This window comes from Mauremys reevesii, linkage group 25, assembly GCF_016161935.1.
Source record: "Mauremys reevesii isolate NIE-2019 linkage group 25, ASM1616193v1, whole genome shotgun sequence".
NCBI classification, from domain to species: domain Eukaryota; kingdom Metazoa; phylum Chordata; order Testudines; family Geoemydidae; genus Mauremys; species Mauremys reevesii.
This window is the reverse complement of record NC_052647.1, coordinates 18270645-18297061: the sequence shown is the minus strand read 5'-3', so window position 1 is coordinate 18297061 and position 26417 is coordinate 18270645. Positions and strand designations below refer to the sequence as shown.

At 51.1% G+C, this 26417-nt stretch overlaps 1 protein-coding gene across 2 annotated transcripts in view; it reads right to left on the bottom strand.

Moving 5' to 3' along the window:
* Positions 1–26043, bottom strand: part of FAIM2 (Fas apoptotic inhibitory molecule 2) — a 37936-nt gene extending 11893 nt beyond the window's left edge. Inside the window, exons 1-10 of one of the 2 annotated variants that reach the window (XM_039514929.1) lie at positions 25829–26043; positions 20000–20180; positions 12724–12827; positions 11894–11958; positions 9991–10044; positions 5097–5147; positions 4359–4398; positions 3031–3068; positions 2112–2199; positions 1282–1377 (exon numbers count right to left, since the gene is read on the bottom strand). In XM_039514929.1, coding sequence (XP_039370863.1) covers positions 1282–1377; positions 2112–2199; positions 3031–3068; positions 4359–4398; positions 5097–5147; positions 9991–10044; positions 11894–11958; positions 12724–12827; positions 20000–20180; positions 25829–25843 — 732 coding nt within the window. In that variant the 5' untranslated portion in view covers positions 25844–26043. Of the gene's footprint in view, positions 1–1281; positions 1378–2111; positions 2200–3030; positions 3069–4358; positions 4399–5096; positions 5148–9990; positions 10045–11893; positions 11959–12723; positions 12828–15285; positions 15358–19999; positions 20181–25828 lie in introns of those variants that run through there. The other variant, XM_039514930.1, reaches the window with a different exon arrangement.
* Positions 26044–26417: the final 374 nt, after the last annotated feature.

The window sequence follows — 26417 nt, the reverse complement described above, 5'->3', positions numbered from 1 at the left end:
CCCCCCCCGCCCCCCCCGCGCGAGCTCTCGTTCAGCAATTTATCCTCAGGGGCAACTCTACAGCGGCTGGAAAATGCTGATAAAGGGGCAAATTACGGTGAGTTGCGGCTCACTGAGAGTCTCCATTTATCACCCTGAGCCGTCACTTTGTTTGTCTAGGCTCGCTGTGCCCAGATGCCTCACATTTCTCATAGGTGACCTCCACACTCATAGGTGCCGACTTATTAAGATCCTGGGGGAGTTCTGCCCCAGAGGAGGCCAATTCAGTGGCAGGGCTGCCAGGGGGTCAAGTGGCCGAGAATCCCTTCCATGGCTAGAGGCTCTTTTTTAATTTTTACTCACCTGGCTGCGCTCTGGGTCTTCGGCAGCACTTCAGCGGCAAGTCCTTCAGTGATTTTTTATGTGTGGGGGGTTTTTTTCAGTCATCCCTGCTGGGGCCCCATTGAAACTGTTCGAATCGGGCCCCGCACTTGCTAAAGCCGGCCCTCCCCCAGACCCCGCTCCCACTCCACCCCTTCCTCCAAGCCCCCACCTCTCCCCACGTCTTTCGGCCCACTCCCCCGCCTCTTCCTGCCTGCGCTCCTCCCACTCTCTCCAAAGCCTCCTGCATGCCACGGAACAGCTGATCATGGCGGGCGGAAGGCGCTGGAAGGGAGGGGGAGGAGCCATTCAGCGGGGGCACCGGTGGGCAGGAGGAACAGGGCAGGAAGGGGAGGTGATGACCCATGGGGCTGCCAGTGGCTGCTGACCACCCACTGTTTTTTTCTGTGGGTGCTCCAGCCCCGGAGCGCACACGGAGTTGGCACCTAGGTACACACTGATGGGCAGCTAGAGAGACACACTCACTTACAGGCAGCTAGAGGGAAATATTCGCTCCATCCAGAGGCAACGCTGCTCAGTTCACATACGTACCCCCGGAGTCACTCTGATCTGGGTTACATTGGTGTCAATCCAGTGTGACACCATTGGGCTGACACAGCCCTAACTGAGATCAGAACCTGTTGATTCCAGCAGGAGATGCATCCAGATTATTCCAAGGAAGGAGCTTAGCCCGGTGTTTGGAAGGACAAGGAAGCAGCCAAAGTGAGGAGGGAGGCCCTTACCCACCTTAAACCCCCGTGCCCAAATAAGAGGGGTTGCTCCTGCCAACTAGGAATCAGGCTGCATCGTGGTTTGCACCACGGGCCATCCCCATCTGACCCTGTGCAGCAAGAACATCCTCCCTGCAGAGGCGGCGCCACGGGAGCGAACTGGGATCCGCAGAGAGAAGAGGTCACTTACGTATTGGAAGGGGAGGAGAATGGCCAGGATGATCCCGCTGAAGAGCAGCACCATGAGCATGACGAAGAGGACGCCCTGGCAGGAGGTGAAGTCAAACTGTGGAGGCAAAAAGGGGCCGTTGGCTTTATTGGTTTGGCCGGCTGGCGGCGGGCAAGGTGTACGGGACTCAGTCACAAGCCCACCTATATCCCAAATCCCATACCCAGCACCCATCAGACCCCACCTATACCCAGCACCCTTCATACCACACCTATACCCCAAACCCTCTACCCCAGCACTCATCCTACCCCAAATCCTGTACCCTTAACCTTATTGCCCAGGACTCAACATACCCCACCTACACCCCAAATCCTGTAGCCTAGCACCCATCACACTCTGGACCTTATAACTCCAAATCCTATCATTATTATACAGCTTATTCACCACCTATCTCCAATCCTTATCCACCTCAGCATTGTCATCCCTCTGCACCCAAAATCCAAGACTCGCCAGGACCCATATCGCACTCATACTGCAACCCCCATCCCTGTCAGACATTCCCTCCTGTACCCTACCCACCCCCTCATCCCCCATCCTTTAGCTGCACTCCCAGATCCATACTTCCTGGCCAAACCATTTTCTGCATGAGTGTCAGCTCCTTTTTTCCTATCGAGATCTCCCTCCCCTCCCTGAGATGCATCCCCTGCCCAACATGCTGGGATAGTCTCACCTTAGAATCATAGAAGATCAGGGTTGGAAGAGACCTCAGGAGGTCATCTAGTCCAACCGCCTGCTCAAAGCAGGACCAATCCCCAACTAAATCTACCAACACCAACTAAATCAACACCAACCTTGGTCTGGAAGCTGAAGATGGTGACGGAAAGACACACCAAGGCTGTGATCCCCAGGCACAAGAGAACCGACGTGGTGTTGTAATAGCTGCAAAAGGACATTTCTAATTAGATCCCACAAATGGATGGAAGGAGAGAGACCATTAGGAGCTCCAGGGGCTTAGCAGAGGTAGGCAGATAAAGCACGGATGCTAGGGTCAGGCGAACAAGCATCAGGGGTTGAGATTACCCTTCACTTCCCATATGGCTACACAGTGGGGGTTCCTGGCTAGATAGGTATGGAAAAGCCTAAGAAATGACTGATGTGTGGATTCTCCTTCTGCTATAGATGGAAGAAAACTGCTGGCAAGGCCAGGCTTAAGCCTGCAATCTGCTTCCCTCCCGTCTTTGGCCAGCAGGAGCCTGGATTTGTTAATATTCCTCCAGTGCTTTGCACTAAGAGAGGTGGGACTGCCCCCTAGACACTGCTTCTGCTCCCTACACAGTGGCTGGGAGAGGATGGGAATGGCAGAGCCCGGAGCCACCGCACAGGCAGCTTTCCTGCCCCGCTCCCTACAGCACCTCCCGCTTGGAGACGCCGCGACGGGAGTGGCAGTGGACTCCCCAAAAGCCCGTTCCCCTGCAACGACGCGTGGTGGCGGGTGGGCTCTCTCTGGGGCTGGAGTTGATCTGAGCTTCCCCACGGCCAGCTGTTGGCAAAACACCCGGAGTTCACGCCAGCCTCCACCGGAGGTCGCAGCTGGTGTCAAAGGAAGGGTCAGGTTTTGCTTGGCTATTTTAGCAGCTCAGAAAGGAGCAAAGGGCCGGCGTCGCTCAGATCATTCTAACGTGGGAAGCCAAGGAAGGGAGCTGCAGGGAAGAGCTGGGACGTGGAGCCGAACTACGGAAAAGAAATCTGATGTCCAACTGATTGACCTACCTGGAGAGCATTCCAGTGAGATAGGACATGGAGAGAGTCTAGGGGTGGGGGGAGAGAAAGCATTAGTACTGGGGTATGCGCTTAGTTACTCCACGAATAATTACTCAGAGCTGACCCATAACTGTCCTTCATGGAGGCAGGGGGGTGAAGGCAGAAGGCTTTCCAGTTCCCTTGGCCACTAAGGGTGTAGGCTTCCTCCAGGTCTATCCCAGTGGTGAGGCTACATGTCTGGTGGCCGGGTGCCTGGTTTTCAACTGGAAAGTCAGGTTGAAAAGGGGACCTGACAGTGTCCGGTCAGATCTATTGACCGGACACCCAAAGTCCAGTTACTGCGAGCGGGAGAGGTGGAGAGGCACCGGGTCATCACCGGCTCCAGCCCCTATTCAGCCAGGGTCGCCTCCTGCCTTCGTTGGGTGGCTGCAGCTCCCAACCCCAACTCTGTAGGCTACCTTCCTGACCCAGGAAGGGGTGGGTGGGAAGGGAAAAGCAGCGAGTGACTGGGGGAGGGGGGAAGAGGAGTGGACGGGGGTGGGCAGGGACGGGGTCTCAATGGAAGAGGTGGGGAAAGGGAGGTCCCGGCACTCCTGCTGGAGTGTCCAGTTTTTAAATATTACCATGTTGGCAACCCTAACTACGCGGACCACTTAGGAGTCACAGAGGGGCAGCAGAAGCTATTCCGACCCATAGACAGGAGTTGGCGGCTGCGATGGGGCAGTGCTGCAATCCCGCAGTCTGCTCACAGGCTGGGAACCAAGATGAAACTGGCATTCCTGAATCCGGCCCAATTTCTGCTCCGCATCCGCCCCTCAGTTACTGCAGCGCTGCGAGCGGCGTTCGCGTACTACGGACAGATGCTTGGCTCCGTCCAGAGACAGGCACCCATTTACTGTAGACGTCTTTCAGTTCCTCCAGGTGTGGCACCCAGCGTAATCGACAGGGCAGCGAAACCCTTTAACAGGTGCCCCAGTGGAGACTGTTTCTGGATGATGGATGCTAACCTTCAAAGGGTAAAGCCCACAAGAGGGGTTTAATAGGGTACGGCTAAGAATGATGCTTCCCTAGTTCCACATTGCTGCATGGGACCCGGATACCCCTCTGCCCCTGCCTGCTCCTAAATTTCTTTTTGTTTACAGAGTCCCGCTTCATCTCAATTTATCTAGCTCTAGTTCCACCAGCAGGGATTGGGTTTAAGGTAGCAATTACTGGACCAATCTGTACGGCCTGTGTTAACGAGATGATCATAATGGTCCCTTCTGGACTCCTTAATCCCTATGAAATTGACGACACTCCAAAGGGCAGGTCAGTCACCGTGCAGGTACGTTACTTACAAAGATACTCAAGAGGATCAGGTTCCATGGAAAATACCTCCTGCAAGTGACGTGAAAAGAGTCAGTCAGCAACACTATCCAAAGAGCAGAGTGGTTTAAAGTCATTGCATAATGTGTTGCAAAATGCGAATTACATAATTAATTATCTGTGCACCGCATGCCGGTGAGGCAACGCGACGTTAATTCTGCCGGGTAACTATAGCGCTGTGCCCAGGGGACTTCTAGGTTGCGACACAAATGGAGCCGCTATATTACAGCGAAGCAACCAGGAATCTCCAGCTCTGGGACAAGACGGCAGCGTTTTCACCGTATAATAATAAACAGCATCTACGGCTGGGCATCACCGAGATACAACAGCAGCACCTCCGCTGTTACAGTTACAATACAACTTAGACTTTTCCTACCAAGTTGCAGCTCTGATGCAGCAACTTGCAACTGCCCCGTGCACCAACACACAACTGCATCATGTCTGCTGCCTAGGAGCATGTGGCCTCATGAATCTCGGGCAAGGAGCCGTAACTGCATTACCTCTGCTATAGCACAGCACCGAGACATGACTGCAACCCCTTTGCTACAGACAATGCAGCATCTGGGCTGCGTCTGCTCGGAGATCCAACTTCGGTATGGATACCGTGTGCTGCAGGCCATGAGTCAAGAACATACGGGGTTTGCGCGGTGCTAGGAAAGCACTAGTACATCAGTTCAGTGGACTGCTTAAAGCAGAAGGAAGTATCGTACCTGGGTCCGGAGCAGCAAGCCAGGATCAAGTATGTCACAAAGAACACGGCACTGTGAGAAAGAAGAACGAGACAAAGGATGGGTGACGGAGGAAGAACCTGGCGCTGAATGCAGTTGATGTGGGAGAGGGAGCACTCTCGGGCTTGATTGTTTCTGCTGCGTTTTGCTGCTGACGCACCAGGGTGCTACACGGCCGAACTCCCTTTGAACACCCTGGGAAATGGCTTTCCCATCCAGATCCAGATTGGAGACAGGAGGAGGTTTAAGACAAATTCTTAGGGTGCGTCTACACTGCAGAAAGAGCGCCACGGCAGCACGTCTCAGAGCCCGGGTCAGCCGACTCGACCCATGCGACGGGGCTAAAAATAGCAGTGTGACCATTCCTGCTTGGGCTGGCCTGGGCTCTGAAACCCGGCAAGAGGGGTGGGGCTCAGAGGCCAGGCTCCAGCCTGAGCCCGAATGTCTATATTGCTGTTTTCATCCCGGAGGGCGAGCCTTAGTCAGTGGCCTCGGGCTCCGAGACTCAGCACTGGAGGGTTTTTTTTTTTTTGCAGTGTAGCTGTTCCCTCCGGTATTTGTATGGCACCTATTGTCCTAGTGTCCTAGTGTCCAAGTGCAACACTCCTGTGAGGCGGGACAGTGCTAGAAACCCCCATTTTACACAAGGGGAACTGGGACTCAGAGGGAGGAAGGCCCAGATCCTCAAAGGTATATTTGAGCACCTAGAGTTAGGCACTTAAATACCTTTGAGGATCTAGGCCTGTGTGACGTACTCAAGGTCACACGGGAAGTCTGTAGCAGGGCGAGAACTCAGCGCCAGGTCTCTTGAACCCAGATTAGTGCCCCAACCACCGGACGATCCTTCCTTTACAATCATACATAAATAAGTAATAATAATAATAAACTCAACAGGAAAAGGAATCCGAGGGGAGAATACCCCGCACAGCCCAAAACCTATTAAACGGGTCCACAAACCAAGCAGCCAAACTGCCAGAGAGTCGACCATCTCCAGAGAGTTGACCATGTCCAGAACTGACCATCCCCTGAGAGGTGACCATCTCCAGAGAGGTGACCATCTCCACACATGAGCAGCTCCAGAGAGTTGACCCGCTCCCGGCAATGAAGGGATCCTCCATCCCTCCCCAGAGCATCACACGGCCCAGTGTTTTTCCACAGGGTCGACAGTTATCCTGTAACGATAAACCGATAACCCCCTAGTGCCTGAGGCAGCCCGGCGGTAGGTGAGAAGGCAGGTTCCAAAGGCATTGATGGTAATCAGAGAACTGGCTGCTCATGTGTCTAATGAATAAAGGGAGGCAAACCTCACAGTCCCTGGTAAACGCGCCGTTGATAGATCTGTGCTCTGCTCCTGCAGGAGGAAGCCACAGAAAGTGCTGGGGACTGGAATAATCATGGAAGAGTGGAAGGAGGCTTCCCACAGATGGGGAGAGAGAAAGAGGGCCTGATTCTCATTACCCTAAGGCCTCATTCTGCCTCTCTGGCAGTATAAAGGGACCTTTAAGTGAGTGGACATTACAGTCACGCCACTGTAAGGTCCCTTTCCACCACCAGAGTGGTGTAACGGGGTCTTAGTGTATATGGGAATCAGGCCCAGAGGGAATAAATAAAGCAACAGGATAAATAGAATGGATAGCGGAGAGACATGATGTGTGGGTGGACGGAAGGAAGGAAGAAAAGAAAGAATAGATAAATAGAGTGGGTAGATGGGAAGGAAAGAGAGAAATCCCATGATCCAGGATCCCTTCCCCAAAGTAGGGGCTGACTGGCATCAGACACGTTCCCTGCACTGCGAGGGAAGAATATGGACAAACGAGGAGCCCAGGAGATGGAGAGGCAGCTGGAGAGATATCTGGGGGATCTGCCTGGATAACAAGTATGGGTCCTAATTAGAAGCTCAGATCTGGAACAGGATCTGAATCCACACTTCTCAAAAGGGGCTTTCTCAGATCTACCAAACCTTGCTCCCAGTGCTGAGGAGAACGCGTTATCCTTTAAGGGCATGAACACTGCATCCTCACCAGCTTCCTCCTCCGGCTGCTATTTTGGGTCTTTCCCCAACTTTCTCTAAGCTAGTGTCTCACCTCTGGGTTTTGGGTGTGAAGTAACAAGAAACAGGTTCAGCGTGGCCCATTAATGGCCATTTGCATCTCACACTCCACCTGCTTAATTAACTGCCAGAGTGCAGACACTCACCTTGCAGAGGACACAGGAAATGCTGCACGGGCAAATATTTGTAACACCTCGGGGCTCGGCTAAAAAAGATACATTCTCAATGATTATTCAGGCCTGATGACCGGTCAGCATGCCCAATGGGTGGGATCTGAGCTCGAATCCGGTGCATTCCAATCCGGACTCATAAGTACTTTTCAGCTCCTCCTTTAGTCTTGTTGCGTTCTTTAATGGCTGACAGACAGACAGACCTCAGCTGGAATAAATCTGTGCAGCTTTGACTTCCATTTAAACCAGCTGAGAATCTGGCCCAAATATTGCCACAGGCAAAGCACATGTAAGTGGTCGGGGATGTGATTTTGCAGCTCATGTAGACATACCCATGCTAGCTTTACCTAACTGGCTCACTAAAAATAGCAGTGAGGACATGTGGGCCGCACAAGTGAGTACATACCCAGGCAGGGCGGGTGCAAGGATGCTTCGCGCCCTAGGCGAAACTTCCACCTTGCGCCCCCCCTCACTCTCCGAGCCCTGTGGCAGCTCTCCGCCCCCCCGCGGCAGCTCCCCACTCCCTCCGCCCTGAGTCCCCACCCCGGCCTGGGGAGCCGTGCGGCAGCTCCCTGCCCCAGCTCACCTCTGCTCCACCTCCTCCCCGAGCACGCCGTCGCCGCTCCACTTCTCCCACCTCCCAGGCTTGCGGCGCCAATCAGCTGTTTGGCGCCGCAAGCCTGGGAGGGAGAGAAGCAGAGCAGGGCGGCGTGCTCAGGGGAGGAGGCGTAGCAGAGGTGAGCTGGGGCGGGGACTTCCCCTGCGTGCCGCCCCCTCCCCCTTACTTGCTGCAGGCGGCCCTCCCCACGCCCCCCTGCCCCAGCTCCCTCCGCCTAAATGCCGACAACGACCGGGGCGGCCAAAGATCCGGCCGCCGTGGTCACCGCCAAAGGACCCGAAATGCCGCCCCCCAAATGATATTGGCCTAGGCAACTGCCTAGGTTGCCTAATGGGTTGCACTGGCCCTGTACCCAGGGGGGCCTTGTGCTGCCCAAACTGAAGCCCACATCACCGCGCCCTTGCTGCTACTTGTGGTTGGAATCACAAGCTATAAATTTAAGAGTGGGGGGATGGGACTTCTCTTGGACTTGCATGCAGGCTAGGAGGCTTTGTAGTGAAGCATCTGGAAGCACCAGCAGTCAGTTTGCAGACAGATTATAGTAAGATGGGGTGAGTTGTGCCTCTCTGCTTCAGGGAGCAGCCTGTTTTCTCCCTCTCTGTTTTGAGTTCTTATGTGTTATCATTCTGAATTCTAACAAATAAAGCAATGTTATGTTGCAACCTTCCAACAAGAGTATTTATGTTTTGATCTAATTTCTTTGTGTGTATGATGTGAACATAACATTATTGGTACCTAAACTAGCTAGATTAAAGCTAGTTGTGGGTATGTCTACACAAGCTGCAAGTCACACACACCAGCTGCAGTGTAGGTATATCCTTAGTGGTCAAGGTTGAGTTCAGCTTCCATTCTAACCCTCTTTTACCATTGTTCATAACTTTGTCAAGCTAATTCCCCTTGGATTTTTTCCATGCTTGGTCTCAGCTCAGAGGTGAATTTTCTTTTATATAGTCCGAATCACATCAGTGCAGCTGCTTTTGAGTGCATGAACATAATGCATCCATTCAAAGTACCAATTTTTCACAGAGATAACACGATACTGGATAAAAGCAGATAACTCAAACTTGGCTGGTTTTGTAGATCTCACTGAGATCTAAGCAAGCTGGCCAAGTTTGAAAATATGACAACAGTTAAGCAGCTGGATTGCTGAGGCCTCTGCTCAGCATGCTGACCAATATTGTTTCATTGTTTTCTTGTGCTCCCTTGTCTGTCTGTAATCAGCTGTTGTGTCTTGCCTTATAATTTGATTGTAAATTCTTTGGGGCAGGGTCCATTGTTTTGTTCTGCATTTTTACAGAGCCTAGCACAATGAGTGGGCTCTTAGGGGCTACCACAATAAAAATATTATTGTTGTTATTGTTATATTATTATTATTGATAATAATAAAGAAAATTGGTACAGTAATTTTTAAGCTATGAGCATTTAAGTTGGAGGGGTTACATAGATTCAAAGGCCAGAAGGAACCATTGTGATCATCTGTCTGACCTCCTGTTTGTGCAGGCACAGTGGAATTTTGCCACCTGGTCTTTCTCATCAATGTAAAAAGTGATAGATTATGAGTAAACTTTTCTATAGTGCCTAAGTGACTTAGGACCTCTAGTCAATGGGAGGCAGACCTCTAAGCCACTTGGGTGCTTTTGAACATTCCACCCTGCAGCTTGGAAAATCCTCTCAACTCTGACTTCTACTGAATTCAACAACACAAGGTGATATTTCGAAACTGGCTGCCTGGTGGGACCTTAACAATACTTTTTTTAAAGTGCCCTGCAGTACATTTGATAGCGTTAAGTGTTTTGTTTGCATTCATCTCAGCACAGTAGCAAACACTCTAGCTAAGGTTACATTGAGGTTTCCGTTGTGCACTTCTTGTTTTCCACAGGCTCATGTTTGTTTCTCGTCTCAAAGGTGAATTTCCTCTCCTGCATGTGGGGCAGGTGTTTCGATGCAGCAGCGTGCTCTAAAAGTGCTTCCAAATAAATTCAGCTATACACAATCTGCTCCACCATTTAAGAATGGGGAAAGGCATTAGATACTTACTAGGAAGCCCAGTACCAGGCTGGGTTTGACTGGACGTAACCTTTGACTGGCTCACTGCAGGAGAGAGAGAAAGAAAAGGGAGAGGGAGGGTCATTCACAGGACACGGAACAGCAATCACTTCACAGACTGTTGGCTAAACGTATCCCAAGGAAGTGCGTAGTGGGTATAGAGTGGCGGGTGGGTGGTGGCCACCATCTTGGCAGACACACCAGAGACTCAATCCGGAACTCCAGAGCTAAAAGCAGGAGGTGCTATAGCACCAAGCTTCCATAGCTCCTACCCTCTGCGGTTCAGTGCAGACCGGGACCTGTACCATGCATGTGTGAGCATAAGCACTAGCAACATGACTAGTTTAGAAGCATCTATGCTGCCGATTGTGTATGTCTATATCCCAGGATAGGCTCTCAGAATTGTTCTGGGGGATATCTATGGCCGGTGTTATACAGGAAACCAGACTAAGTGATCACTTCTGGCCTTGGAATCTATGACGGATGTAGTCGTAGGGGTATCATTTCTATGTTTCAATGGACGATGGTATCCTAGCAATGCCCATGTCTTCTCTGGGACCCCCAGTTTGCAGGTGGGAAATGGAGGCATTTAAAAGGCTAAGTGATTTGCCCAAGGTTCCACAGGAAGTTCATAGCAGAGGCAGGAGCTGAACCTGGGTCTCCCACATCAGCGCCCCAACCACTGGGCCATTCTTCCTCCTTGCTGAGGTTTAACTGATTGGAAATAAACAAAACTGTTCAATAGGAAGGCTAGTCTTGTGGAGAAGGCACTAGCTTAAGCTGCATAAAGAACAGGTTCAGTTCCCACCTCCCTCTCCCATAGGAGCTTGTGTGAGTCACTTAATCTATACACAGGGTCTAATAATCCTTTCTCGGTGCAGTTTCCATTTAGATTGTCGGCTATTTGGAGCAAGGACTGTCTTTTACTATGTGTGTGTACGCTGCCTCGCTCAATGGGCCTGCTTTGAGCAGGGGGTTGGACTAGATGACCTCCTGAGGTCTCTACCAACCCTGATATTCTATGATATCTGCAGTGATATTCATGATAATAACCTGTCATCAAAGCACTTTCCTATACAAATTAGTTATGGAAGCATCACAAACAGGCCGGTGTCATGATCCCTCATTTTATTGATGAAGAAATTGAAGCATAAAGAGGGGAGGAGATTTACCCAAGATCCCACAGTCAGTGGCAAAGCTAGAGTTAGAAGCCAGCAAGACTGATTCTCAGGCAGCTGCACGCTCCCTTCTGAAGTCAATATTAGAACCCAGGAGACCTGACTCGGAATCCAGAGCTCTCCCCATATATGCATATTAACTATGAACTATTTTTTTCGAAAGGAGCCAGCTATAGACACCCCACTGTTATCAATTATGCAGCCAAGCCTGCTGGAGGGAAAGGGCTGCCAGCTTCTTAGACAAGTCGCTGAACTTCTTCAAGTGATGGTGATCTATTATTAATCCTAAACGTAATTTGATCTATGTGCACCCAAAACACTAAGTTATCGGAGCTACAGGGAGTCTGATACCTGCTTACCTCAAGGGAAAGATACCCACATATCTGGGGCTGACTTGATAATGCCCATGGGAAAGATATCCAGGTATCAGAGTGACAGATAACGCTCAGTGGAATGATACACAGGTATCAATGCCAGTTAATACCCACGGAAAAAATTTCCAGGTACCTGAGTGACGGATAACATCCGAGGAAAAGCTACCCAGGTACCTGAGTGACAGACAGCACTCAAGGGAAAGTTATCCAGGTACCCGAGTAACTGATAATGACCAAGTGAAAGATACTCAAGGACCTGAGTGACCGATACCCGAGGAAAAGATACCCATGTGCACAAGACAGACATCAGAGCTGAGGGTTGTTGCTAACTCAGACACGTACCAGAAGGTGAAGAGAGCCACAATGCTGACAGTGACAGACAGCTGGAGCATAAGAATGGCATAGACCTGGAACGAGAAACCACAGCATCTTGTCAGTGCGGATCACACTCATGCCTGGCTGGGGCAAACTCCGCCCCCATGCTCCCCTATGGAAGGAGGCTGGATCCTCCACTGATGGAAACCCTCGGTCAGATCCTCCACTGATGGAAACCCTCGGTCAGATCCTCAGTGATGTAAGTGGCTCCACTGACGTCAACCGAGCTGTGTTATTTACACCGACTGGCAATCTGGCCCATTGCTTTCAGTGGAGCGACACCAATTTACACCAGCTGGGAATCTGGCCCTGTTGACTTCACTAGAGCCAGTGCGGGGGTCAGGTCCACTGACGTCAACGGAGCTATGCTGATTTACCCCACCTGGGGATCTGGCCCAGGAACCATTTTGCTGCCCTAATCCTCCTTAAGAACGTGTGTTCCAAACGTGTGATGGAGACGGCCCTGCGGTGTCACCAGAATCCGATACGACACCGTTAATTAACTCTTTCTGCGCCATTTTGGGCTCATCCTCCACAGTGGGCCTGAGCCAGGCAGCTCAGACGCAGATCTGAACGTGCCCCGATTGACGTGGGCCCTGCAGCGCGGCGCTCGCTGGGTCTCACCAGCCCGAGCCATCGAAGCCCTGCCCCGGGCTAGTGCATCGTTGCACTAGCTGGGATCGTGGAGCTGCGTCTTACTTCATTCTCCCGCCCCACACACACACACACTCCTCCTGGGGCCCATTAGCTTCAGCCAGGATCCCTAGGTAAGCTTGGGAGGCTGTCCCAGGTGGTACCTTTCTGACGAACACTCTGCGCACGTTTTTGTCATCCCAGTTGAAGGTCGTGAGTAGCTCCGTGTCCCCGGGGTACCCTCCACTGCCGTAGTTTGGGCTGGCACCTGGAAAGAGAAAGGCACATCAGATGCCACCCCCCAGCTTTGCCCGTCACCCCAGCTGGGCCCTGCCGCTTCCCCAGGGGCCACGGGCGTTGTCTGAAACCAGGGGTGGATTCAAGTTTATAGCAGGCCTGGATGACCCCCCACACCTCAAGATTTGCCACACATGCTGCACCACCAGCCCAGGGAGATACTTCCACTAGGCATCCCAGCTTAGACTCTGTCTTTCTCAACCCTTGATCTTCCTACCCAGCCAACCACATCAGGGACGTCTGCCTGTGGCTTTGACTCTGAATTATCCGCTGCATCCTGATCCTCCCTGAGCTCAGATCCTGCCTCAGTGCCATGCCTGGCCTGAGACACAATTCAAGACCAAAGGGAAAGAGAAGAAAAGGCCCTTCACCAGGAGCTCCTAGCTGGGAGGCACAAGCGTTTTGCTGTCCACACTCCAACAGTGATAAGTGCCGCTCTGCCGAGGAGAACTCAAGGCACAGATCTCCTGGGAGCTGCAACCACAAGCCCTGCCCTGGCATGACAGGATCGGAACAATCGCATGCCCCACGCAACAACTGCAGATGCTAGGGTGTGGGCGGGCAGGACTTAATGCAAAGCCACCGGTCGCCTTCCGGAGCTTGACTTCCCTCTCCATTGTAACGCACCCCGAGGCAGAGAAATCAGGTGCCAACGTGCTGGCACCAGGAGCTGCGGGACATGACAGGCCTGCCTGGCGTCTGTCGTTCAGCAGAAGGAGAGCGTCGTTTCAACAGGACGTGGGACAAACTGGCTGCTGGGAGACAGTTCACTGGGACTCTGAGGATGGGGGCCTTGGCGAACACTACCCACCCGATTATCTTTACTTGAACTTGGGCATGGCGAGAGGGTGTCAGGCACTCTGTATTCTGGGACTGTGCAGGGCCCAGTCTCAGTATATATTAGAGCAGCCTTTGGGCTACCCTAACTTCTCATGGTGGCTCCCTATGGGCTCTGAAAAAGAGATAACTGTCACAGCAGAGTGTCCTCTGGCCAGGCTCCCTCCCCACCCCCTAAGTTGGCAAAGCCCTCCACAAAAGCGAATTCTCAGGGGGTGGTTTAAACCCACTGTGAGTCTCATTTACATTGCCAGAGAGGCAAAAAATGGCCTTTGATCAGCTGAGAACTGAGCCCTGTGTTCTCAGCAGTTTGTAACTGTTATAAAGGGAGCACCTTTAAGGAAACCTTCCCCTTCTTGCCCTTTGAACACCGAGAGCATGGAAAGTTTTAAGTCTGTTAAGCGAGCGGTTTGGGAGCTGTCGTATGTGACAACATAAAAGGTCACAACCTACTGTTAAAAAAAAAAAGGCAGTTGATTAACGCAGCCATAACTCAAAAAAAGAAAAGAAAAAGTATGTCCCTGTTCTGGTTAAACAAACTCAACTGAAGAGCTGATAACCTCGGAACACCGGCTACAATGGCTGCTGAGCCCAGACGAGTTCTGCCGCACCAGGAGGAGATCAATGGTTCACTTGAAGATTGCTCCATAACCTGACCGTCAGGAGTAGGCTGCAGAGCGGGGCAAAGAATGAATTTTTTGGTTCACCGGCACTTTTGAAAAGTCGGGGAGGGGGCAGGGAATTGTGTCAGGTCAGATAGAAAACGAACCTTTTGCGAAAATGTTCAGCAAGTCAAAAAGTAAAAAGAAAAAACGCCAGGGGAGGGTCAAACAAACTGGTTTGTATCGACCCAATCAAAACATTCTTCATGCTTTTGAACTGTGGTTTTTTTTAATGAAATCGAAAGAAACGATCAAAATGAAAATCAACAATAATCAAAAATCAAAATGAAATCAAAAGAAAGTTTCAAAAGTTTCAGGGGGCGGGGCACAGCAGCTGTTGAACAGCAAACAAGAGACAGAGCAGGATCCTGTTTCTGGGGCGAATTTACGGAAGTGGGATCCAATTATCCAAACTAAAAGTGTGGCCAAGACACAGGGTGAACACCCGTATTCTTGCTAACTGTGTCATGGGATCTTTAATAGCCAGCATGAGGGCTCAGATTACACCCTTACTTTCCAGCCATGGCCGGAGGCATCACCTTTCACTGAATATTAAATATCCCCACGGGGACGCATCAGTCCCATCACCCACAGCCCTCTGCTAAGATAGCTCTGCAGTCCCCTGGTGCTGAGATTAACAGGTGCCTGCCTCGTTTCTTGCGACAACTCTTTTCCCCTGAGATAACGTCATCCCAGGCGCACAGGCTGCTTTTTCAAGGAGGTCCTCTGCCCTGCCCCTGATGTGAGTTACACGCACGGTTGCTGACTGACTTGCCCACGGACACGGAGTGTCTCAGCACTGATCCTAGATCAGAGAGAATCGAGGTCCCTTACTGCCTTCTAGATCTGTTCCCAAACCACCTGCGCTGAGAGCTCGTCATTAAGAGGCCTTCTTTGTCTATAATGAACCACAAACAAGGAAGCCCAAACCTGCCCCGTGGATCATCGCTGAGGTTTGGCACACGTAAGCGAGGCCTGCAGCAAACGTCAGGTACACGGGACTATCTGGATGACTGAGTTGACAGTAGGGGGCAGGAGGTGATGTAACCGTAGCCGTGGCAACCAGTGATGCTGCTGCAGAATAATAATCCTTAGCCCTTATCATCACTAGATCTCAAAGCACTTTGCAAAGGAGGGTGGTATCATTATCCCCATTTTACAGATGAGGAAACTGAGGGAGGGGAAGTGACTTGTCTGACGTCACCCAGATGACCAATGGCAGAGCCAGGAATAGACCCTAGGCATCCTGAGTCTCAGTCCAGTGTTCTAGCCACTAGGCAATACCATCTAGTGAGAGAGGATCTGGGATAACTGAAATGGGGAAACTGAGGCACAGAACAGGCATACGAGTCAAATTTAGACTTCAGTAGTCTCTGGCTCCCAGCTCTGTGCTCAAACCATTCGTCCATCCTATACTGTACATCAGATCAGGTAGACAGAGTGCGAAATACCATCATTAGATAGATACATAGGCAGGCAGGCATGTACAGTGACAATGATGATAGAGGGCTACCATGAATGCCAGCGGTTGAGAGATCTCACATAATCCATTGAGATGTAAATACAATAAGTGAGTCGACTGGAAGCCGATGGCACTGCTGATAATAACCAGGGTGTGGACAGAGGACAATAATATTGTCGCTCGTGACACAGAGAGGGGCTGGTGCTCAGAAGGAAGTGTTTACCAAGAGATTTAAGACCATGCTGCTCCTCTCTAGCCCCTCCCAGGGAAATGGAAGGAAGTGTTTACCAAGAGATTACCAAGGCCTTATTGCACCTCCCTAGCCAGGACCACCCAAGGCTCTCCATGATCTTTACAAGCAATTCTGAATTTAGCTCCACGGTCCCCTTGTGATGCAGGCAGGTGTCAACAGCTGGAGGTTACAGATGAGGACACTGAAGCACAGAGAGGGACGTAGGTGCCTAAATATCTTGCTCAAGGTCACATGGGGAACATTTGGCATAGCCAGAAACAGAACCCAGGATCCTGAGTCTCTGTGTCCCAAGTGCCTCAGCCTGCAGTCCTCGCTGCTGGACGTCCAGTAACGTCTCTGTTCTCAGCCTCAGATCCAGGGTGCAGTTAAATTCAACACAGCCCTCCATAATCCAGCACCAGTCTATGCTAAGCAAGGTACCTTCAGTGTCACTCATGGCAAGGTCAGGGATTGGATTCCCCAAACCCAGTTAACCACTGGCCCATCTAGTCCTGCATCCCAGCTCTCACCGAGGGGCTTAATGCCCACAGCATCGTGGGAAGGTGAAAAACACCACCTTGCACGGAGCCTCTCGTGCAATACCATACGGTTCACTGAGAGCCCTGCAGAACAGCCGTTGTCGTACGCTCTGCAGCCTGAAGTGCGGTTATCCTTGTAATTATCCTGTTTTGTGCACATGTTACAAATGGGCTATTATTTTAGAGTTCCAAAGGTCAATGTGTGCCCCCCGCCCCCTTCCAGAGGCAGTGACAGCCCACTGGGGGCCCTAAGCAGGAATATTCTCAGGGGAGAGGCCCCACACACAAGACAGAAAAAAGCAGATGGGGTCCCAGGGCCCTAAGCAATTGCTTAGTCTGCTTATGCCTAGCGCCCCCCGCCCCTCCATGCCAGAGAGGACATGAGTCTGTTACAGCTGCCAGCTCAAGCTATATAGACTCAGCTGGTTAGCCCTGTTCTGTCTCTGCTGGGTTGGCCACAACCGTCACACGAGAGTGTCAAGCACTGCAGCTCCATATCTCCCCAACGACCATCTCCTTTCCTCCTTCTTTGCATCACTGTCACCTGCCCTATCATCCAGCCATGCAAGCTCACCTCCCAGTGGTTCTCATACAGCTCCTCTTACCCTACGAGCTGAACGCCTCATGGAATCATAGAATATCAGGGTTGGAAGGGACCTCAGGAGGTCATCTAGTCCAACCCCCTGCTCAATGCAGGACCAAACCCAACTAAATCATCCCAGGCAGGGCTTTGTCAAGCCGGGCCTTAAAAAACCTCTAAGGAAGGAGATTCCACCACCTCCCTAGGGAACCCATTCCAGTGCTTCACCACCCTCCTAGTGAAACAGTGTTTCCTAATATCCAATCTAGATCACCCCTACTGCAACCTGAGACCATTGCTCCTTGTTCTGTCATCTGCCACCACTGAGAACAGCCGAGCTCCATCCTCTTCAGAACCCTCCTTCAGGTAGTTGAAGGCTGCTATCAAATCCCCCCTTGCCATCTATACTGCATTTATCTTCCCAGCACCGCTCCAGAGGATGATCTATTACCTCCAATTTACAGATGGGAAACTGAGGCACGGAGAGGCTCGGTGACTTGCTCGAGGTCACCCAGGAAGGCTGTTGCAGAGCAGGGACTTGACCCAAATCCTTGGCTAACACCCTAAACGCTAGGCCAGGGATAGGCAGACTGTGGGCCAAATCTGGACCACCAGACGCTTTTGAACAGACCCGGGAATATTTTTATTTACTTGTTATCAATATTGTTATTTTATTATTATTATTTTCTCTGGAGCCTGGACCTTGACTATACCCAGACCAAGAAATTTGGACCTTGACAAAAAATAATTGACTACCCCTGCACTAGGCTGTCTTTCCCTTTAAGCCAGCTCACCATAGGCGCCGACCCCGTGGGTGCTCCAGCACCCACTGGCAACCAACTCCCCCCACCCCACCCCCCAGCGCCTATCATCCACCAGCGGCCCTGCCGATCAACTCCTCCCGCTCCCTCCGAGCGCCTCCCACCCACCGCGATCAGCTGTTTCGCCATGTGCAGGAGGTGCTGGGAGGGAAGGGGAGGGGCAGGGATGGGGCGCGCTCAGGGGAGGGGCAGGAAGAGGTGGGGAAAAGGCGGGGTGGAGTTTTGGGGGAAGGGGTGGAGTGGGGGTGGGGCCAAGATGGAGCAGGGGTGGCAAGAGGCAGGGCGGGGGTGCGGGCTTCGGGGAAGGGGTGGAGTGGGGGCGGGGCCTGGGGCTGATGGGGTGTTGAGCATCCCCAGGGAAAATTACAATCCGGAGCCTGCGCTGTTCACTCCTTACTTCCAAGATGCTGCCACTTCTTCCCCTGCTTTGCCCATGAACTCACTGCTTGCCTAGGCAAACACTCAAAGTCAATGAGAGTTTAACCCGTGTGCGAGCCTCGGGATCTGGCCACTCTGCTAATCAGGGGAAGCCAGTGCTCTTGCCTATTCAAGAGCAGGGCAGGTACTGTTTGGCCTCCCACGCTAAAATAAACCAAGCCGCATCTTTTTGCCTCACTCAATGCATTTATGTTTGCCTCTGGGTACTTCGTACATTACACAGTGCCTGTCAATGCAACACAATGCAATGTCACACACGCACAGCCCGGATATAGGATCCCCCAGCTTGCAGCCAGGCAGGGGTCAGAGAGATCAGAGGAAGAGGAACGTGGTGGCCATCAAGGGAGCTGCCAGGGGGATGCTAGGGGGGTGGGGGGGCTCCATATGATGGCACATACAACTGGGCACACAGCTGCAGCGTGGGAATTCTGCCAGGCTCATAAATTGCATGGGTCTGGAGTCGATAGGTCAGAGCAATCCCCAGTGTATATATAACCTTGTAACTTGCAATTACGTGTTATTTATCGCCTCTCTGTTACGGGCAGATACACCGAGGCAGAAGGGGACGAGGGAGAACGATTCAGAGGCAGTCAAGGTGCAAGTGTCTTCAGGGAGCTCCAGATAAACAGCTCAGCGACTTACTAGCCCCGTGCTTCCCTGCAGCGGGAGGTCTCCATGGAGGCATCTTTAGCGTCACCGGAGCCCTAAGGATGCAGTTACAGGATGTAACAGAACTAATCCCCAGACACACACACATCCCTCTGGAAATTCAATCCAACCAAGCCAGGAGTCAGATGCATCCACCAAAGACACGACCTGAGATTCACTATAACACAACCAGCTATTTGCTTACTAAGAAATGTACCAGGGGCTGTACAGTCAGGACTCCTGAGTTTATCCCCGTCTCTGAGAGGGAGTAGGGCAGGGGTGGCCAACCTGAGCCTGAGAAGGAGCCAGAATTTACCAATGTACATTGCCAAAGAGCCACAGCTCCCATCAGCTCCCCGCACCCCGCTACCAGCGCCTCCCACCCACCGGCAGCCCCACCGATCAGCGCCTCCCCCTCCCTCCCCGCACCTCCCGATCAGCTGTTTTGTGGTGTGCAGGAGGCTCTGGGAGGGGTGGGGGGAGTAGCAAGGGCACTGCAGGCTCGGGGAGGGGGCGGGAAGGGGTGGAGTGGGGGCAGAGCCACGGGTTGAGCAGTGAGCACCCCACCCCCGGCACATTGAAAAGTTGGTGCCTGTAGCTCCAGCCCCGGAGTCGGTGCCTATACAAGGAGCCGCATATTAACTTCTGAAGAGCTGCACGTGGCTCCGGAGCCAATAGGTTGGCCGCCGCTGGAGTAGGGTCTAGCGGTTAGAGCAGAGGATTGGCAGTGAGGACTCTTAGATTCTACCTCCTGCTCTGAGAAGGAGGGGAGTCAGTACTCCCGGATTCTATTTCTGGCTCTGCCACTGACTTGCTCTGTGATCTTGGCCAAGTCTCTGCACCTCAGCTTCCTTCATCGGTAAAACGGGGACAATAAACGGGCCGAGTGAATTTCATAGCAATGCAGGGCAAGCGAGTACTCACTGGGGTCCACGTAAGCCCAGCTGGGGTGGAGGGGCACAGACGGTGGAGGGGAGAACGCCTCCGTTTTCATCCCTTCCCCTGAAGTTGCTTCCTCATACGTCGGGGGTGCCGATGGGGCGGTCGCATTGTCCTTTTTCTCTCCCTGTCCCTCGGAGTTAGGAGGCTTGTTATTCACAGAGAGCTGTGTGGCAAAGAGAAATCAGGATTAAAATAGCCAAGATAGAACGAAGAGGAATAAGAACAACCTCACAGCTGGAACCATCAGCTGACACATCACAGATGGCAACTCATCTGTGGTTTGGACTTAATCCAAAACTCATCAGCATCATTGGAAATACACCCATCTACTTCAATGGGCTTTGGGTCTCGCCTTTGCGTGAATTCAGTCCAGTACAATTGGAGATTTTCAGGGTTGGAAAGTGGAGGGTGAACAGAACCTCATGCCAGGCCCCATCCCAAGAGAAGGTGGAAGGAAGTCAAAATGGAGGAGGAGAGAGAGCCAACGAGGGACAGATATGGAGTGGGAGAGGACACAACGGAGGAGAAGAGAGGGCCAACGAGGGACAGATATGGAGTGGGAGCAGGGGCGGCTCTACAAATCATGCTGCCCCAAGCAGCGCGGAGCGCTGCGCCGCCCTTCCACGGTCCCGCGGCGGGTCCCCTCTTCCCGCGGCTCCGGTTGAGCTCCTGCCGGCATGCCTGCGGCAGGTCCACCGGAGCCCGGGACCAGCGGACCTGCCGCAGTCATGCCTGCGAGAGCTCAACCGGAGCCGCGGGAAGACGGGACCCGCCGCAGTCATGCCTGCGGCAGGTCCGCTCGTTCCGGGCTCCGGTGGACCTGCCGCAGGCATGCCGGCGGGAGCTCAACCGGAGCCAAATGCCGCCCCCCCGGGAAACGGCCGCCCCAAGCGCCTGCTTGGTGCGCTGGGGTCTAGAGCCGCCCCTGAGTGGGAGAGGACACAACGGAGGAGAAGAGAGGGCCAACGAGGGACAGATCTGAGTGGAGGGGCAACCAGGGAGAGGACAAAATGGAGGAGAAGAGAGGGCCAACGAGGGACAGATATGAGTGGAGGGGTGACCAGGGAGAGGACAAAATGGAGGAGAGAGAGGTCCAGCTAGGGACAGATATGGAGAGAAGAGGGGAGTGGGAGAGGACAAATGGAAGGAAGAAAAGGCAAACTAGGGATATAAACGGAAGGAGCGGAAAGGAGGAGAGGAAAAAAACACAGATGATGAAAATCAGTTAGGGAGGACACAGAGGATAATAAATTATAGGCAACTGAGTGTGAGAGGAGGCACAGCCGGTGGAAATGGCTGAGGGAGAGTCCTCTGTCCATTAGAACCCTTAGAGCAGTGATACTCTGACCTCAGGAGCCAAATTAGCAATCAACATTACCCCAAAGAGCCACAGTCATGTGAATTCATTGTTTCATTTACTATGTATATATATATATTTCTCACAGCTAAATGACTGACCACGTATTATTATTTTATCAACTACAATTGGTTAATAACATAGTAAAAGCATCCTGATTGGTTAATAACTTCAATGGGTTCATAATTAAATCATACGTGTTTTAATATCATGCGCTGCAAAGAGCCACTTGCCGCTCGCGAGCCTCAGTCGGAGTCTCGCTGCCTTGGGGCGTCTCACGGTGGGCACCCAAAATCACTAGGCACTAGCGCTGGTTGACAAATGTGAATCAATGTCCATGGGACATTTTTTTTAATTGATTTTTTTTTCAACATTTCCTACAAAAAATGTTCAGTTCTTCGACAAAGAAAAAAGAAACCACCATTCTCACCATCCCATTTTTATTTTTTTTTTACTAAAAACCAAACATTTTACCCATGAACAATTTCATTTGGTAAAAAAAAAATTCTCCTCCCTCCTCCCCCACCCCCAAGGAAAAGGTTTAGACGACAAAAAACCAACCAGCTCTACTTGTCAGTTTTGAAAATTGTGGCCGCCATCCTTTACACTAAGTACAATTTTCAGAAACATCTCAGTACTTTAGGAACCTAAATCCCATTGAAAGTCACCTAGGGCCAGAATGGCAAAGGCATTTAGACATCTAAAGATGCAGATAGAGGCCTTGTGGGATTTTCAAAAGTGCCTAACTCCCACTGACTTTCAATGGGAGTTAGGCACCTAAATATATTTGTAGATCAGCCCTTAGGTGCTTTTTATCCACTGTCATCGGTTTCTAAGCCAGCACTCCAGGAACTTTCTCGAGAAACTTCCTTACATGAAACATCCAGCAAAGACCCATCGGCAACACATCAAAGAATCTCTATGTCCATGGGACTGTTTTACTATCGGCAGGGTGTTTCTGTTCCCAAATGGGGCCCAGACAGCTGGACATGAAGCAGATCCACTTTCATCAGCAAGTTTCTTTGAAACTACCATTTAAATAATAGTTTTTAAGCCAGAAAGAACCATTGTTCATCTGTTCTGACCTCCTGCATTGCATAGGCCAGAGAATTGCACCTAGTCATTCCTGCACCAAGCCCATAACTTCTGGCCGAGCTAGAGCATAAATCAGAGTGAAAATAGAGCTGGAAGTTTCAGTAATAATTCTTTTATACCTGTGTCTATGACTAATGGAAAAGCCCTGAGCCAAAGCCTTTCCCCAGTTAGGCCACTCAGACCAGTAAAACTCATTCACAGGTGATGCAGGGACCAATTATCCAGGCTTTTGTGCACAGAAATACACAAGTATCATCATTTTGCTATGGAAAGTCTTGCGTATTCCAGGCATCTTTGCATCATACCTCCATGGTCAAAGCCAAGGGCTTAAAAATCATAGAAATTCAGGCTGGAAGGGATTTCAAGAGGTCCTCCAATCCAGCCCCGCCGGGCTGGGTCAGGATTAAATATTCCTACACCACCCCTGACAGATGTGGCCCAACATAGGAAGCATTCTAGCCTAGCAGATAGAGCACTGGACTGGAACCCAGGAGACTGCGGATCTGTTTTTAGCTCTGACCTGCTAGGTGACCTTGGGTAATTCACTTCCCCTCTCTGTGATTCAATTTCCCCATCTGTAAACAGGGATAATGCTACTCACCTACTTTACAAAGCATTCTGAAATCTGTGAATGAAAAGTGCTATATAAGTAGTTATTATTATTATTATTATTATTGCTATTATTATTAAAAGAAGTCTATCGCCATCCTACTCGCTGAAATAATATCCTCTTCAACTTATTCATAAATGATCTGGAGAAAGGGGTAAACAGTGAGGTGGCAAAGTTTGCAGATGATACTAAACTGCTCAAGATAGTTAAGGCCAAAGCTGACTGTGAAGAACTTCAAAAAGATCTCACAAAACTAAGTGACTGGGCAACACAATGACAAATGAAATGTAATGTGGATAAATGTAAAGGAATGCACATTGGAAAAAATAACCCCAACTATACATACAATATGATGGGGGCTAATTTAGCTACAATGAGTCAGGAAAAAGATCTTGGAGTCATCGTGGATAGTGCTCTGAAGACGTCCATGCAGTGTGCAGTGGCAGTCAAAAAACCAAGCAGGATGTTAGGAATCATTAAAAAGGAGATAGAAAATAAGATGGAGAGTATCTTATTGCCCTTGTATAAATACATGGTACGCCCACATCTTGAATACTGCATACAGATGTGGTCTCCTCATCTCAAAATAGATATACTGGCACTAAAAAAGGTTCAGAGAAGGGCAACTAAAATGATTAGGGGTTTGGAACAGGTCCCATATAAGGAGAGATTAAAGAGGCTGGGACTTTTCAGCTTGGAAAAGAGGAGACTAAGGGGGGATAAGATAGAGGTCTATAAAATCATGAGTGATGTGGAGAAAGTAAATAAGGAAACATTATTTACTTGTTCCCATAATACAAGAACTAGGGGCCACCAAATGAAATTAATAGGCAGCAGGTTTAAAACAAATAAAAGGAAGTTCTTCTTCACACAGTGCACAGTTAACTTGTGGAACTCCTTGCCTGAGGAGGTTGTGAAGGCCAGGACTATAACAGGGTTTAAAAGAGAACTGGATAAATTCATGGAGGTTAAATCCGTTAATGGCTATTAGCCAGGATGGATAAGGAAGGGTGTCCCTAGCCTCTGTTTGTCAGAGGGTGGAGATGGATGGCAGGAGAGAGATCACTTGATCATTGCCTGCTGAGTTCACTCCCTCTGGGACACCTGGCATTGGTCACTGTCAGCAGACAGGATACTGGGCTGGATGGACCTTTGGTCTGACCCAGTACGGCCATTCTTATGTTCTTAGTAGTATCATTGAAATCAACTATAGTTTGTCATTGACTTTAAGGGAAGAAGGCTTGGGCCCATAAACAATCCCAAAATTATAAAAAAGCCAAAGATGTACCTATATAGAGAGGATATGTACCTGTATAGAGAGAGATAATAAGCATGATACAGGGCAAAGCAGCTACACATGGTACCAGCCCACTACATGCCAGCCCCACAGTTTTGTATGTATCCACAAACACCACTCAAAGACTACGCCAGCTCACTACGCACCAATCACAGGCTAAGCTCGCTGCATATGCACCAGCCAACAACTAGCTAAAACCGATAAGAACCAATCACTGGTTGTGTCAGCTCAACGTGCACCAGTCGCTGGCAACCTCAACTCAGATCGCACCAATGATGGGCCCGGTGAACTCAACCAACGCCAATCACTGGCTAGAGAAAGCCACACTAAATCCATCACAACATGACATGAACCAATCGCCAGCTAGGCAAAACCAGTATCAACCGATCAGCGATGACATCTGTCTGTTGTCAACCAAGGGCAGACATTGCATCGACGCCACATGAGCCAGGATGAGACGACCTCATTCAAATGGTGGGGAAAACCCCACGGAAGGTGAGGAAGAGGAACGGAATCCTTGCAAAATGGTCTTTTCATGCAATGATTTCTTGTATAAGGAGCTGGTACCCGCCCCAGCATCTACCCCCTCCTGTATTCAGACTCCCACTGCATCCCATCAGAGAGAGCATGTGGTACCAACCGCACGCAGAATATTGTCTCTGACTCTCCCCCTGCCAATCAAGGAGCATCCTTGCCGTAGCTACCCAGAAAGAACACACATCTCGCTGTCCCAGGACAGACCACTAGCTGGTTATGTAACCCCTGGATACATATCGGCCGGGGGTTATGTAACCAGCCCACGGCTGCATAACAGAGACTGGGGTAGCTGGACACCGTCTACATCTAGACAGCCACTGATCTGGTGTGTACAGGGACAGCGCATCATGTCCGTGTGGGCTCAAAAGTAAAACGCAGCCAGAGAGAATCCTGCAGCCCAGAAGCATCCAGGATTAGATATATATAGATATGTGGGGCGGGGGGAGGAACCAGAGGATGCTGTGTTGCCATGGCAACTGACTTCTTGAGGTAGGGGCGGGTGGGTGGGAAAGCACAACCCCCTCCCCCACCCCAATTCAATTAATTACATGTCAGGGGATGAGGGGGTTAAACCTGCTGGTGGTACAGAAAAAAATCACCTTCACCAAGCGCAAGGATGGAGCTAAACTCAGCATGGGCAGGATGCCGTAGGGCTGTGCACAAATACAGACTGAATCAGAACAGTCACCCCGATAAAACTCCCGGTGATATAACCCTCCACTGCATTTCCCTGCCAGATCCCTTCTGTTATAGGCCCCCGATTCATGCACGCTGCAGCTGGGCCGTGCAAGGATGCCCAGCTCTTGGGTCCATCTCAACACTCCCATTTTTAATCCCTGGGCCTAAATAGTCCCGTTCCCCCTTTGCAAAGTTGGGGGGCAGAAAAGTTAGCCAGGTGTTTGGGTCCCGACCTACCTTCCCTTGGGTCATCGTGCCTCACGGGTGATGCTCTCCTGCTTGGGACACCGACAGCTGTGCACCGACACTTGTGCAGAGCACTAGGAGCAGCAGCAGCAGAGAGAACGCCTCTTGCCTCTCTTGTGCCCGCCTGGTGAGAGGTTTGCGCCGCTGCAGTCAAGCCAGCCTCTGCAGCCTGTGCTGATGCTCTTACGTTCCAGCAACATCCACGAGCTACCCGTCTGCTGGAGAAAGGACTGTACCATTTCCACTCCGCAGGGCAGGGGGAAGGAAACCATGCAAAACCAGGGGGGGGGGAGGAGGAGGAGGATGCAATCACATGCCAGGACAAAAGCCACCCAGCAAGTGCCAGGATGAAGCTGAGTGGGGGTGGGGAAGTGGAGGGATGCAGAAATGATGCTCTTCTTGCAGCATCTCTCTCTCTGCTACATCACATCAGAGCCAATCGCAGCCCGGGGTGCGGGGGGGGTGTGTGAGTAATTTCCCCACGGCACCGCAACACCGTCGCTAGGGTCCAGCCCTCCAGGATTGTCCTGGAGTCTCCAGGAATTAAAGATTAATCTTTAATGAAGGATTATGTCATGTG